The sequence below is a fragment of the Protopterus annectens genome, chromosome 8.part0, assembly GCF_019279795.1.
Source record: "Protopterus annectens isolate FY-2018-M chromosome 8.part0, PAN1.0, whole genome shotgun sequence".
In the NCBI taxonomy this organism is placed as follows: domain Eukaryota; kingdom Metazoa; phylum Chordata; order Ceratodontiformes; family Protopteridae; genus Protopterus; species Protopterus annectens.
This window is the reverse complement of record NC_056741.1, coordinates 509,990,767-510,007,405: the sequence shown is the minus strand read 5'-3', so window position 1 is coordinate 510,007,405 and position 16,639 is coordinate 509,990,767. Positions and strand designations below refer to the sequence as shown.

The following is a 16,639-nucleotide window of genomic DNA, read 5'->3' as shown; positions in this document are numbered from 1 at the left end:
ACGGCGGGTGGTATGGAATTGTTCTGTTTAAAGCCCTCATGTAGAATCCCTTGTGGTGTCTGTGATGTTTACCTTGTGGCCCACTGCAGGACACACAAAGCATTACTATGCTCAGCAAGACATCACTACATAATACCTTTTCCCACTTTATGCATTGCGGACACTTTTAATTAATACAAAATAGGCTATACATACACTAACATACTGAGTGTTCTACATACCTTGTTAGCGTTCCGAACTTTCGTAACTATCTCTCTTACACCTTTACTGTTTAAACGGTTCTTTGGTATGAGCATATGGTTTGAATGTCTGGCAAGTCATCGTTATATAAGTCGATACCTGTAACATGTGGTTTCCTGCCGCCAATTGATGTTCCTGAGTAAATTATTACATGCACATCAGCTGTGCAGCTACTCCATTCGCCAATTACGTGGCAGCAGTGGAGTATAATTGAATTCTCCACTTGGGCATTGCCCTTTTGCCCTACCTTCGGGGAGATGGCCTGTATGTATTTTGCTGTGTGAAATTGCAACTGCTATTTGTAGAGACATGGATATTTTGGATTCATGCCCCCCCGTGGATTGTGTGTGATGGCTAGAGTATTTGGTTCTACATGTGAGTGTACCTGTCATCTCAACCATCTGATAAGGGACTATTGCAAACAAAACCTGTAACATCGCTGTCTGTTCCATTATACAACGGCTAAGATTTCACATGGCGCCTTTAAAAATGTGTCTCTCACAAGGTATGTTAACGCTTCTGCAGATGTAATTGAGTGAGTGGATGTTTGTGATGTTATTACAGTCTGTATTGCCATTGTTTCGTGTGTGGGAGATGTAGGTGGGTGTACATAGCATATACAGGTTTGTGGGGCTTGCATTTCTACATATTCCATATATATGTGTGGGCTCCTTCCCTAATTAAAGACCTATCAGTTAGTAGACTTTTGTTACAGGCATATACATTGGGCCGTTGTTAATTGGTTTCTATATAATATGCAGGTGAGGTTGATACTTCCATACCTCTGGAAATACAGTGATATGTAAAGGAATGTTACTAAATGACAGCTGTCCCATGTATTTCTGTCCCAGATATTTGCACTCATTGCAGTTATGTTGGTAACTGAACCTCTTTGGCATGGGTTGCCACCTTTTCAAATAGCCATAGTGGGACATTTGCAGGACACACATCGGTGTTTACAGGCCGACACATACCCACGGTCAGTACACAGGATAGCACATACTTTTATCCTCAGTACATAGTTATTATTGTAGGACTTTAGCTACTTATCATGTTTTGTGTAACATTTACGTTTCTTACATACAGGCATAACTATTTAATGCAACTATTACATAATATATGGGACATAATTATGTCCTACAATCTCAGACATTTGCCCTTTTTAATGTTTTATGTCAGGACACAACTGTCCAGGGAGGGGCTATCCCTCCTAATGTGGGACACGTGGTAACCGTATGCCTACGTCTAGCTATAACCACACCTACCGTAATGATCTACCTCTGAGTTAGCACTAACAAACACATGATGCAGACACACACACACACACATTACAGTCACACGGAAATGCACACGGCACCCTCAACACACACATACACAGACTACGGCAATTACAAACACAGTTGAACACAGTACCTACATGGACCGCAACACCAGCAGCGGTAATTAAATGCCCCTTAATATCGTGATAATATTACATGCGGTTCTAGTGTTCCAGTACTATGTTCTTTCGGTCTTTCAGCCTCGTGGTTACGCGTGTTGGTATGTGACACATTCCATAGTTGGCAGTATCCTATTTTATTTGTACCTCCATGGTTGTGTACATGTCGTTGACCTATCTATATATTTGCAGATATCGGTGAATCTGTATATATCAACATATATCTCTCTATCACCCTTTCTATCTGTATTATATATATAAATTTATATATATATATATATATATATATATATATATATATATATATATATATATATATATATCTACATATATCTGACAGAGAGAGTGACAGGCAGAATATACCTTTCATTGTGTACATGTCGGTGTATACTGTTTCCTGGACTCCAAATGTTCATGTTTGAAACTGTCACATTACACACCTGCCGTAGGTACATCTTGGGTAGCTTAGTGTTAGGTGATTGTGTACATGATTGCATGTTCTACTCCTGGCAGTGGTCGTTTTACCCTTCAGAGCAGGCACTATTAGTACAGGGGTGAATAATGCTGGTTTCACCTGTTCTGGACATCATTGAACGTGATCTGCGAGATATTCAGAGAAGCTTAGCCCTGTTTCACGCATATCCGTATAGTCATATTTAAATGACGCTTACCAACACTGGGCAACGCATATTCCCGCTAACATGTGCTAAACATGATCTGATGACCTGCATCTAACATGCATTATTCATGCCTTCGGGATTGCGTTACATCCCTTGCAGGAAATGGGACCAGGAACATGCACGACGGTCACTGCATTTACCACTTGGGCATCTGGGATTTGTACACGTGTTATGGTGTTTTATATGTGGACTATACTATGGCTGTTACTCCATACTGCAATCAAATGGGTATCTCAGTTAGTTTACATATGGATGAGTCCAATTAATGGTATGTCCAAGTGATGTTTGTTTAATGGATGTGCTCCAGCATTGGGTATGTATATCACAGTGAGCCACACACTATAATGTGCTACACCTTCACATGACCGTAGGTGGAGCACGCTGGGGTGACAGATACCTGTCATGGGTACACCCCATGCCTTGACACGATATCTATGATTACATTATGTGGAGCCCCTCATTAACGCACCAGGGAATCCATGCAGAGTGTGTGGGGAACAGTGATTACACACATGGATTCCACAATTGGCTCTGCTCCACTGAGCGACAGTTGGTTACTCGATATTGTGGCAACAGCAGACACTGTTTGCCTCGATTTATGAATGGCCTCTGACAATCGGGCGTGTACCTACCAATGCACCTAGGAACCTATACACACAGTACCAACATATGCTGATAGGTGCGTGTACCGTTCAGGTGTTGACATTCCTTGTTCCAATAGCTGTTGTGTGTACAATGGTTTAGGGCTGCCTATGTAGGATTCACGCAGTAGGCCACCTATACATTACAGTTTACAGGTGGTCGTGTGTGTGTGCCATCCATTTTACTGTGTGTGCAGGTGGAGAGGTGTGTCAGTCCGTAGGCGCCTACACTGTCAGAGTATGTGCTATACATTCCCTCTTTGTCAAGGCATAGGCATATTGGGCATGCCTCCGTTTGCCTACTGGGGCTGGCACAGTGTGTTCATGGTCTGAATCCCTCTGTGCCTATGATGGCCTTGGCAATTGCGGTGGGCTGTGAGGGCCTTCACCATTTTGTCCCTGCTGCAGCTGTTTCCGCAGGATCATATTATGTAGCATGGCACATACTAGGAGGATGTGGGCACTCGTGCCTGGAGAGTACTGCAAGGCTCCACCAGATATGTCCAAGCAACGGAACTGTGATTTCAGCATCCCGAACACATGCTCTATGATGATTCTGGTTTGTGTGTGTGCCTCATTATGGCATTCTTGCATGGGTGTGTGTGCATTTCTGATGGGAGTCATCATCCACGGCTCCAGTGCATAGCCAGCATCCCCCACAAGGTAGCCATGGGGGATGTCCCCCCTGACAAATACCTGATACAACTGTGAGGCATGTCAGATGTGTGAGTCATGGTAGCTTCCAGGGCTGCCAGCACACATATCCATGATAATGCCCTGGGCATTGCACACGATCTGGCAGTTGATGGAGTGGTATCCCTTGCGGTTTATGTAGCACCTATCATGCTCACTGGGTGGTGACTTGATATGTATGTGCGTGCAGTCTATCGCACCCAGTACCTCCAGGTAGTGTGCTACATGGTGGAAGTGACACATATTGCTGGCCAACTCCTCCTGAGTTTGGGGGAAGTACATATGCTCATTGGCATGTGGCAACATGGCATCCAGGAACTGGTGTAGTACCCTGGATGCTGATGCCTGTGAGATCCCCATTATATCTCAGTTGGCCTTTGAAAGGTACCTGTGGCTAGTATTCGCAAGCTTACACATACCTTCGTGTCCACTGGGATGGGTTCCCCTCTGTTTTTTCTGGATCTCAGGCATGGCCGGCACAGCTCAACTATTTGCTGTAAGATGTCCCTGTCCACCCTTTAATGCTCTACTATTTCCAGATCATGTAGCTCCTGGTAGGTTACCCTTGGTCTGAACACTCTTCTCCTCCTCCGGGGCCTGCGGTGGTTATCAGCATCATCTTCCACAACACCGTCAGTCTCTAACACATGGTGATGAATCACAGCTATGGCAGACCCCAACATGTACATTGTAAAAGTTCCCCGTATGTTTACACCTATGGTGCAGTGTTTGGGAATACACAGATGAGTGTGGGGTGCTTTCACACTTTATACGTTTGTGCTGTGAACACCGATGATGTCATAGGGTGTGTATGTATGATCATAGCTACAGGGTATCTTATGTGTTTTACGACAGGAACTACTATTGTGGTGCCTTTGGTGTTGAATTACATTTGTCTGCAGTGGAGTACCTCTTGCCCTTCCCTTTACATTTCTTCACATTTCACCTCCCATTTTCTGGCATGCATCCAACAGCCTGCTTTCATTTGTACTTTCCTAGACCTGGCTTATCTTGCGTAATGTGTTCTATTGCCAGTCTACTGCAGGTTTGCTTTGCTCTGCTATGACAGTTCTCTTTTCTTTGCAATCTGACACCTCCCCTATCCTGTTTTGCAGGTTTCTGCGAGCAGACTTGTCAGCTGCCGTTGATTGCCCGCTGTGAGTTAATAGGTGTTAATTGCTCAGTTGTGCTCCAATTAGCGTACTGGGGCATTTCCTTATTTCCTTCCCCTGACCTTCCTGTTTGAGCTATGGTGCACGGCACGTGCATCCGCTTACCGGGTTTCGGGCATGTTTTCATCCCCGTACACATGCACTTTCGGGCACCATATGTGCTCTCAGCTAAACAATGCTATACCTACCTCCCTACCCCTGTCCTACGGCTTTGCTTAGCAATGGTCAGGCCCGATTTGCATTGCTCCAATGTGCTTACAGCTATGATGGCACACCCCACTGCTGATGTCATGTATACCTCTGAGCCACTCGTCGGTGTTGTAGTGCTGCGCCGTATGGTACATCCTTAATCCGGCGAGACATTTGTGATTCACTGTTACCTGCCTCATTTGCATGGCATTGACTACTAATTCATAGTTACCGCGCCAAACACTGTCACAGACCCTTAGCAACCCTTGCAGCTTGGTTGTGGTGTACCATGCATACCATTGAGTATTATGGTGAAATCATGGTTTGTATTACATACCGATTTTATTTCATTTGTATATATTTTCTTTGTGTTCCCATTTGCGCACACATGCCCTGCGGTTGTACTTTGCTTTACTGTGGACATGACATTAAATGTTTTTTAGGTGTTGTGCATCTTTTCTTATGCCATTGGCTGTATATTTAGCCATTGGCATATGTTAACTTTGTAATACATGAGTCTGGTCCATTTTCATAGCTCTGATGTTCTGTTTGGAAAAATGTAAACCGTGTTTTTTGGTTTACATTTCTGTGGGCTTACGCTAAGCCTGCACAACTTCATGAATCGCTATGTACCTTCATTTGCATGGTGCGGCAATGCGCATGGGGTGATTAGCATACCTAAGCCGAGGGTTGCACAGATCTGGCGTACGCCGGTAGTGCATGTGGAATTGGATCGTATCTGAATAGCTCTGCAGCCACATTTGGCGGTATACTGCCTACGCTACACCTGCGCCTGGCACAAGCTTCATGAATCGTGGGGAATGTTTTTGTGAACCCTGGCAATAGCAAGAGATTTTATTTTAAAGTCTCTGCTAGCTGTGACACTAAAGATGTTATTTACCTAACACATTGTGTCACATGCTCTTCATTCTATGTGGGGAAGTGCATTCGGAAGTTTAAGGAGAGTATAAGGGAACACCTTTATTCCATTAATATCAAGTACATGTCAAATGCTCTAGCGAAACATATAGTGGAGAAGAGAGCTGAGCATATATTTAAGTTTAGCGTTTTTGACAGGGTTTTTGAAACCCTGAGAATGGGTGACATCAGGAATTGTACAGAGACTGTGGAACTTGAGTGGATTGTTAGGATGCATGTGCACAAAGTGATGGGACTAAATGAGAATGTCCCTCTTAAACCTGTATTGAAAGCACACAGATTGTTTAGGTGAATATTTTAAAAGCCTTTGTTATTTATGAATGCTTTTTATAATATGACTTGAATGTACTTGTAGCTTTAAATGAAAAAGGGTTTGTGAGTCAATTTAGTTGATGATTGGTGGGGTATGTAGTATTTTACCTGCTTCTGTTATGAATATGGTGGATCTCATGAAGCAGAGTTTTTATTTTCTGTGAAAGCGCTTATCCTTGTTTATTTGTGGAATAAACTACAACAGATTTTATCTGCCTGTGTTGTTCCTAGTACAACGATTTTGTGGACTGTGTTTATACATTTTTGGCTGTTTGTTGCACTTGGTTTACCTCTTTTGTCCATAGCTGGGTTTCTACATAATAAGAGTTTTTTCATGGATGATGTGTGCAGACAATAAAAAACAGCAACACATATGCAGAATGGGTTTTATAACATGGAACGTTAATGGACTAACCAATCTCGTCAAAAAGCACATCATTTAAGAAGACTGAACATTTGGATAATTGCATTGCAAGTAATATATTTTGATCATCATAAGAAAAGCACTTTGATAAGAAATTACTGGTCATACAAATTAGTGCTTTCTTTTGTTGAAATGAAAAGGAGTGGTGTGCCTTTGCTGATTTCTAGGAGTTATCCTTAATGTATAAAATACCATAATAGATATTAATGCCTGATATATAGTAGCGTAGGTTAGATAGGTGCAGCATGTATTACTTCCTGTAGTGTCTTCCTGTTACCAGGGACAACTGAGTAAGACTTTTGTGAAGTGATGAAGGAAATAGTACCTTTTTAGAAAACTCTGAATATATCTATAACTATATCTATCTATACCTATCTGATATATATATATATATATATATGTGTGTGTGTGTGTGTGTGTGTGTGTGTGTGTGTGTGTGTGTGTATATATATATATATATATATATATATATATATATATATATATATATATATATATATATATATATATACATATATATATTTTTTATTTTTATTGTATATATATATATATATATATATATATATATATATATATATATATATATATATATTGAGAGAGAGAGATAGATAAAGAGTGGGATAGCAGACATAATACACACACATTATTATATTTAGGTCCCCTTCAAAACATCTAAAACCCATAACATCTAATTTCATAACACTGAGACCAGAACATCTAAAACCCAAAACATCTAAAACCATTAACATCGAATTTCATAACATCTAACATTACAAATCACATGAAAATAACATGCCCTCCACATATAACAACACCAATCTACCAAACACACTTTTTACTACATTTCTGCAGGGGGGCATGGTATAGTGGGGTTAGGAAATTAATTTTTCCCACTGTAGTGCAATCTTGGAGTTGCTATATTTAATTTACGGGAGCTGTGGGAGGGCAGAGCCCCCCCACCACATAGGGGGGTGCAGGGGTTGCCCCCCTGCAGAAACCTAGTAAAAACGTGTGTTTGGTAGTTTTGTGTCATTGTATGTGGAGGGGATGTTATTTTCTTGTGATCTGTAGTGTTAGATGTTATGAAATTCGATGTTATGGGTTTTAGATGTTTTGGATTTTAGATGTTCTGGTTTCAATGTTATGAAATTAGATGTTATGGGTTTTAGATGTTTTGAAGTAGACCCATAGATGCTGGTACACGGGTGGACAATGAATAAATAAATTCCCCAAATTTAAGCAGCAATAACCTTTATTGCAGAGACCGCAGTAAAAAGTAAAAAAAATACCCAATGACCTTCATTCACATATTGGACTTAATAAATCTGAAAACTACTGTCAAATATTTAGTAAATGAAATGGCTAATTGATTGAAAGGGCCTCACTTTTCCTTAACTATTTCACCTATAAACTTCTTAATAAAAAATATTGTCCTCTCCTGCTCAATAATTATGTATCAGAAACTCAATGTACTCCTTTTTCTAGGCCTTCTTTTACATTTATCACCTCTGAAAGGTCCTTCTCTAAACTCCAGCTTGTTGGAACTATCTACAGGAACAGCAGACAACCTGAAAATATTGCTTCTTTCAAAAAGTCAATTCATTCTCACTTGCTAAGTGCCAGTGCATTTCTTTGCTCACACATTTGATATCCCTCTTTTATTATGCTCAAGATCCGCACTATGAGAAGGTGTCTGGGAAGGCCTTAATGCTACAGTAAATTTTTGCTATGTTTACACCTAATTGTTAGTTATTCTCTGTTCTATATTTTGACATGATTATTTCACTTTGTACATTGTACTGCACTTGACAGCATGGCACTATTCTGCTGCCTGTTCTCTTTGGACAGCCTACAGGTGTAAAACTGCTTACAGTGGAGTTTGACATCTCTTAATAATGTTAACTTACTTACATATTTTATATTTTTATTAACAGGTAAACTTCCTGTTCTTTTTCTGCATTTTGTATTTGTCTAGATCCTTCTTTAGATCCAAATACTGTTTTATGTGCATTTTAAGCTTATTCATTATACATTACTCCATTTGCATATTTAATTTACTTGTATTTCTTTGTAATATATATTTTTCTATATTTCACTCTGCTTGCATCATATTCTAACCTGTTTTATCTGCATGCATTTTGTTTGTATTTTGATATGGCCTGCATGGCCTAGGTGATGGCTGACAAAGATCCTTGTACCAGTTCATCTACTTATTTAACAAACATAAAATAAAATAAACAAACAGATAAATAAATAAATAAAATGATACCTGGTCTCTGTTAACAGTATCATGAACAATGATACCGGATGTGAATTAATGGGGAAAAAATGAGCATGAGATTCAAATTTGTGTAGAAGATCTAGGGATTTCACAATTTACCACATGTAAAGTTGATGCTATGAAGGTATTATACAGGAGGAGGTGCTTGATTTTTTTAACATGACAAGCAAGTGGTAATATTCTAGTCATTAATGAAATGGCAATTGAGTTATGGATTATTACAAAGGAAATCTTAATACCTCGACTTGCTTAATGTTTTAATACAATAGTCAAAATAAATAAGAGTTTCACTAATTCCAAAATAAGGACAAATCTCATCTCTGCCATTCACATACATAACTATTTTAGTGTTAAAGCCATCTTCATAAAGACCACTTTTGGTTTTCAAATCATCATAATAAATTATTAATGCTAATTGTGTTGAAAAGTTAGGAAAGTACATACCCTCGTTAGAACAAAATGACCAGTGTGGATTTGTGGAAGGAAGGCAAGCATTTCCTAGTATACTAAAAAAATGGGACACTAATGAGTACTGATCACCTGGAGCAGATGTCAAGGTTTAGGTGCAGTGAAGGCATTTGCTATGAAGAAGTGACATTTTTTGACCTGGTACTTAATGCATTTGTCTTTTCAATAGGACTAATAGAGACAATAAAGTGCCAGCATGAAGATTCCATCAGGATGGTCATTGCCATTGTTATTGTCATTCATAGTGAATAGAGGCACAAGGCAAAATGCCTTCTGTGCTATTTTGTTCACACATTTAGAGCCTTTGCTTGTGATGTTAAAGAAGTTGAGTCTGAAAGAATATATGTTAGCTGAAGAAGTCGAGAGCTTCAAGCATTGGATTTGGTATCTGGAAGAGGTGGCTAGGGAGAATGGGAGTGAGAAGTCACTGATGGCTGAAACATCCCTTGAAAAAGGAGGTGGCTTTCATTTACCTCAATGGTGAAACCAAGTGGGAAATTTTACCAAATGAGCCCACTCTGTTTAAGCACATCTCTCACTGGCATCTAGCAATTAGAAGAAACTTCATCAGACAAAAATCAGCCTTGTCCCATTCATCACTTTATAAAGTACCATAAAAAGTGATTGCATCATTAAAGAATGATACAAACCCCAAAAAGAACCAATCAGCTTCATCTAATAAATATCCTACCTCCCACCAATTGAGCATGCTCAGTTGTTATTCATTATATACTCATATAGTCAATCAAACGCAAAAGCCACCTTTTAGTATAATCAAATAAAATCTTTAAAACCAATAGTGTAACCACATTTTGCTCATATTTTCAGGGCTTTATATAAATAAGAAGCTGAAAAAATGGCTGATTTTATTTAATGAAGTTTCTTTTAATTGCTAATAAGAAACAAAAGTTGATATTTATTTGTAAAATTGCAAATGTTAAGTATTTAAAATATTTTAAACATTAAATAAATTGGTCTTCCTGGTTTGATAAAAGCGGGTCACGTTTGTGGACTGGATGTTGTGTAACGATTTGAGTTTGCCTTGGTGTTTTGGAGTTTTACATCTCTCACTGGCAGGTGAGATGAACTCATTGTGTAGAGGCATATTTCCTCCATATGAAATTGTACTGTAGCTCAGAGAATTCAATGAGAAGTACTCATAAGAGGAGAGAGTAGACCATCAACTAACATAAGCAAGGTGACCTGATCTTTACTGCCTGACACTTTAGCAGCTGGCAGAGAGCCCATTGGGATTCCTGGACAGGAACAAATGAGCTATACAGCTCTCACCTTGCTTGAGAATGCCAGCTCTAGTACCCTCAGAACAAATGAGCTTGCTGGGAGCTGTTAGGGGAGCTATCAGGCAAGGTCCTTCATGTGAAGAAAAACAAATAATAAAGATTTTAAAATTTGCTAATGAGATTTTGAATAATATATGGCTGACCCTGAAAAGATATTCATGTATTGTTTCAGATGTTGAAATGCTAAGGTTTCCTTGGCATAGGTAAGCATATTGCTTTAATGAAAGTGTTGTAAGGAACTCCATAAAGACAGTGTTTTTATTTTCGGGATCAAGGAGTAACAGCTCACTGCCAAAATATCAGTTAAGTAGAGACTAGAATAAAGAAGTTGTGTTAAAAATTAGGATGGGTTAGAGATAGAAGATTGTAAACAGAGGTTTATTTACTTGTTATTGAGGTAAATCTATACAGTGCAAATTACATGCACAACAGCACATACCATGGACTGAATCTCTTCATTCTTGAATTGGTCATTTACTTTTTTTTACTGTTGTGAGGGAGATTGTAATAATCTGGGAAAATGCTGCTATTGTTCCTAAGGAAAACATATACAAAGTGAACTGCCAGGATTTGAGCTGCATCTAATTTAAAAATGTATAAATCAATTACATAAAAAAATAAAAAAGTTGTGTTGCACTTACCTTAGTAAAATATACAATGTGGAAGAAAATGTGTAAAATGGTATTAACTGTATTTGCTTTTGTGAAAATGTGATACCGTTTAACATTTGAACTGTGCTCAATGAATCTGTGCACTATGATACAATAAGCTATTTGAAAATGCTTGCTATGGCATACAATGATTTTGGCTTCATAATGAAAGTCCAAAGGCACTAACATTGATTCAAAAAGCATGTATAAGTCAACTGAAATCACATGACTAGGAGTCCAAATTGCAAAATCACAAAAAACACCTTTTTCATCTAGATAGATACAGATATAGATATAGATATAGATATAGATATAGATATACTTCAGCTTCAAGATCATACTATCTTCAAGAAAAGGAGAAGTCTCCAAGACAGTGTAGTCTCATTCTTCCTAGCACTGGCAAAAGTGAACAGTATTTGGAGCATTAATCACTAGTATAGTGATTTTTAAGCCTGGTCCATATATAGGCAGTTGCTTGTGGGGACACTTCCCCCTATAAATATGATTTTATGTAAACAAAGACAAACTTAAGTCACAGGAAATCTTGTTTACAGGACCGATATATCAAATGATTGAATGCAATACAAAAAAGGTAAGAAGTTGCTGTTTTGCTTGCTGGAAGATTCTCTGACAGAACTCAAACTGTATTAAACTTCCAGTATGAACAGTGAAAAATCTACTTAATAAAATCACAGTATTTTTATCCTGACCGTTTTCAATTCAATTGCTAGAGAGAATCATAAATGACATGAGGCAGCCTTCTTTTGGGCCCATACCGTTTATAAAGGCATCTCCTCTAGACTGAAATAAGTCTAAATTCCTTGTACTCATACATCATCCAAAGCATTTTGACTTGCATTTATCTAAACATATCACTCCAGACACCTCAGAAGTTATTAAGTGAAATGATCAGAAGCATCAAAAATCTTTGTAATCATTATAGATTAGTAGCTCTTGCTAACTATGTACACTTTTTTTGCAGACTCCTCCATAGGGATCTGTGCATTGCCTTTTGAGTCATGAAAGACATTACCCTACTTGATCTTGTATTCCTTCACACAACAAATTGTTCCTCAAATACTAAATTAAAGAAAGTAAACCTTCATCAACACAAAAATAAGACACATTGGTGTGATAGAATCATACCCTAACATATCCTCCACTTCTACAACCAACATCTTACTACCACCACATGTCAGACAGAATAGTACCGCCATCATCTTAAATAAGCCAAAGCTGTAATACACTGCTGCCACACAAGGACTGGCCCCCACAAAACAGGATACGGAAAAATGAAAATTTTTAAAACTTAAAAAAAAAAAAAAAAAAGCTGAATGTAGTCTTTGACAGGTTTTAAAACAGTTCTTGCCTGAAAGGCTGAACTAAATATTTAGCTGGTGTTAAAGCCATATGTGGTTCCTCCTGCTCTTCTATTGAGACTGCTAACCACTGTTAATAATCAGCTTTGAGACGACAACTTAACAGCAGTGAAGAGTGTTTAACTGATGGTGATGTCAGCCAACTACTTAACAAGCCTGTTGTTTCTCCAGTTTTGGAGTACAAGTGTATCAACCCTTGCACTACATATAAGTTATAAATTGCCATTACATTCTTTTCACTCTAAATGTTGTATAGCAGTGTCAGTGATGCAACAGGTAGCACACTCACCTTTAGTGCAGAATGTTGTGGGTTCTATTTCCACAACAGGTGTCCTTTGAATGAGATGTTAACCTGAGACCCCAGTCAGAGAAGGATTGCCATAATGGTTCATATCTTTACCTCACAGATAGAAGGTGCAAAGTTTTATTCTTTGGGCATATATTTGGCATAATGATTAAGGTTGTCATCTCAGAGAAACAAGGTACAAGGTTTGATTATGACCTGAGGCTATTGGCTTGGCTTAAAATGACCCTTCAGTGCGGTTAGCCTAGTATTCACCTACAAAAGTAGCTTCCTAAGCTGGTGATGACTCAGGTGGATGTAAAGGATCCCACAGCACTTATAGAATGGGGGGAGAGTATCAATGCTCAGGCCAAATTTTCCTTACTAGTGTAAATACCACCTTGAGTCTATTGTGAAAAACCTGTTCAAAAAAGAATAAATAAAATATAGAAATGTACCTTGTAATATAAGAAAAAATTATTCAGTTATTATGCCTCCTTAAACTTTTTGTTTAGTTCATTCAGAGTTGCTCAGCACTCTAAAAATTGTAATCAAGGCGAAATAATTATGATAAACTTATTCTGCTTGAGTTACTAAGATTTTTACAGGCATTAATAGTGAACCTTAAGAAGACACCATTAATTAGAACTCCATGGTAGGCTCCTAGATTTTCTCCTCAATAGTTTTGATGACTATTACTCATGTAATGCTAAAATAACTGAAATTTTAAAAACAGTATTTAAAAAAAATGTGCTTTATAGCTTTGACATGACTTGTGTTGTACTTCTGCAGTATGTTTTGCTGATAGAAATTGAGAGCATGCCAAAAGCAAAAATTTTTGCTTGACCTTTATTTAACCTCACTACAAATTTTAATAACTGCGGGCTTTTTCAAGGAACCAGTTGGAATTGGAGACATAAGTCATTTCAAATGCCAAACAGATGGTATTCATTAAAACCTCACATTAAGCATCCTTACTTTTCCATCATGTATGATAATTTGTACTTCTATAACAGACGTAAACTGAATTATTGATGTGTTGATTCAAGACCATCTCTTGAGCTAGATGATATGAATCATCAGCTGAATTTGAACCATCTAGGTAAATTTATTTATTTATTTATTTTTTATTTCTTTTATTTCCAGTTTGATGACCGAGATGTCCACTGGGTTCAGAGAGCCCGTTTTCAGTGGAGGCCCGGGGAGAAAAGCTCCATGTTACAAAGTTTAGATACAGATACAATATAGAAAAGAAGAACAATTTACAATTATGTTTTAAATAAGAAGGGGAGTGGTGGGACTCGAACCATGAATGTGTCCTCTTTGTCCATACGCTCTACCATTACGCTATTGCACTTTGGTAATAAAATACCTTGCTCTACAACATGTAATAGGTAATGGGCAAGTACATATAAAGGCAGAGATAGGGTGATCTCACATTGACAAACAACCCCCCCCCCACACACACACACACACAAAGATTCACAGACCGATCATTCTATCTATCTATCTATCTGTCTATCGATCTATCTATCTATCTAATATCTATATATTTTTTATTTTAAGTGAATGGCATATATTCCACCCACACTCACTTCATTAATATTAGCTATGAATATTTTTAATCATATTAACAAAGAGTTTTTACAATTTTCATGTATTTTTGATAGTTACAAACTGTTTACTTTGTGTTTTTAAAGCTTGAATTTACAAGTTAGAAAATGTTGGTCACCAGTTTGAAATTAAAAACCTATTAAACTGAATAGATAGATAAATAGATAGACAGATAGATAGATAGATAGATAGATAGATAGATAGATAGATAGATAGATAGATGGATGGATCATTTTACTTACACAAATATACATTAAATATCTGATCTTTCTTTTGTCAGAGTCTTAGAAGTAATTTTATTGGGAATAAAAACACTAAATGAAAATATTGAATTTTTAACTTACCAGCATTTCTGAGTTGTTTGTTTTGAATAATGGAAAGGATAACAAGTGCGTTTCCAAATATGTCCATGAGTGTTGTGAAGATCATTACACTGGCTTGAAAGAGAGTCTCAGCTTTTGTTGGGTAAGTAAGCAGTTTTGTGTGATTAGTATCTCCTTCCCAGCAGTGAGAACAGTTCTCAATCATCGCAGCATTTGATGAAAAATGTTCTGATTGAACTCTTGCTCTGGTTCAATAACATAGCCCTTAAATAAGGCAATTTTTGCGTAATGCAAAATCTTGAACTGTCTGCTAACACCTGCTGAGTATATTTTCCTCAAACATCCAATTATATAAATATATACAGACATTAATGCGCCATCTATAAATAAGTTATTCTGTTTTTCATAGGCTAGGATATTGCTGGGAGAGTAAGTCAATTTGTCTTTAATAAGTTAGAATATTGTCAACAGAAACAAAACCTCCAGTTAATTTAATAGGTTCTAAATTATAAGATAATGCTGAAAAAAACAAATATAAAAGCTACACAGTAGGATAAAGAAACATCATTAATTGCATTACTGGGACATATTGCTTCCCATTATGAAAATTAGTATCAGCTTTTACACTTCATCATTTTAGCAAATCCTTGTAGCTTTCACAGCATTTTCCAGTATGAAAATCACAGCATGCATTATTACTCTTTTCATATAGATACTGCTGCTGCTCTGCAAATGTCTAGGAGTACCAGGAATGTGACATTGCCATCATTTTGTTTTTAGTTTTGAACCCCATATTTATAGGCAATAAGCAGTTTCAAAACATTTAAGGGCAGTGCTTCTTTAACAAGTGAAACACTTGGGATTCCACTAATGTAGTTACATCATATTTTTGGCATTAAACACCTTTTTCTTCTTCTTGGCTGAGAAGTGAAAACAATGCATTTATTTCATCCCCAAGTCATTTTTAAAGATATATACTGCTAAAATACATTCAGTTAATTCCAGCTTCCAACAGAAAATTATTGGAGATGAATGCAAACTATAAATGTTTGCAGAAATTTGAAGCAAATTATGTAGTGGATGTTTTGTTCATTCAGCATGTGCACAACTTTGAAGACATAATTCACAAACTACTGTGCGCTCAGTCAAGCTATGTGAACATTTTGGTGTTTTCTATAGTGTAGTAAGTTATATGACTATAAACAATCATCCCAAAAAAAACAGTGACATAAAGAAATCAACAGCATAACAACCAATATTTTGAATTGTAAAGCATTTGATGGTTACTGAAATTTGTCAGGAATAAGTGATCTGAAGATATCACATGTACTTAACAGTAATTGCACAAATCCTGCACTACTTTAATACACAGTAATATATTTTATTTATTTATTTAGTTACTTATCTATTCATACATTCATTCTTCTCCCTATTTTGCAATTTTGTCTTCCAGCTGTATAGGGTTCCAATTTTAGTGGATGGGCAGGATTGCTGTCTAGTTAAGTTACTTACTTTGCATCCCCCAGGAGGGAAATCTAAAGTAAGGAATTCAAATCAGGAATGCAGAATAAACGTGTTAACATCTTATGGTCTAAGCTACACTGTTAGTTAA

The 16,639-nt window shown here is 37.5% G+C and overlaps 1 protein-coding gene across 1 annotated transcript in view; it reads right to left on the bottom strand.

The window, feature by feature from the left end:
- LOC122808303 (melatonin receptor type 1C-like) overlaps window positions 1–15,232 on the bottom strand; it is a 63,037-nt gene extending 47,805 nt beyond the window's left edge. Inside the window, exon 1 of the mRNA XM_044079269.1 lies at window positions 15,049–15,232. Coding sequence (XP_043935204.1) covers window positions 15,049–15,232 — 184 coding nt within the window. The remainder of the gene's footprint in view (window positions 1–15,048) is intronic.
- Between the last annotated feature and the right edge of the window lie 1,407 nt (window positions 15,233–16,639).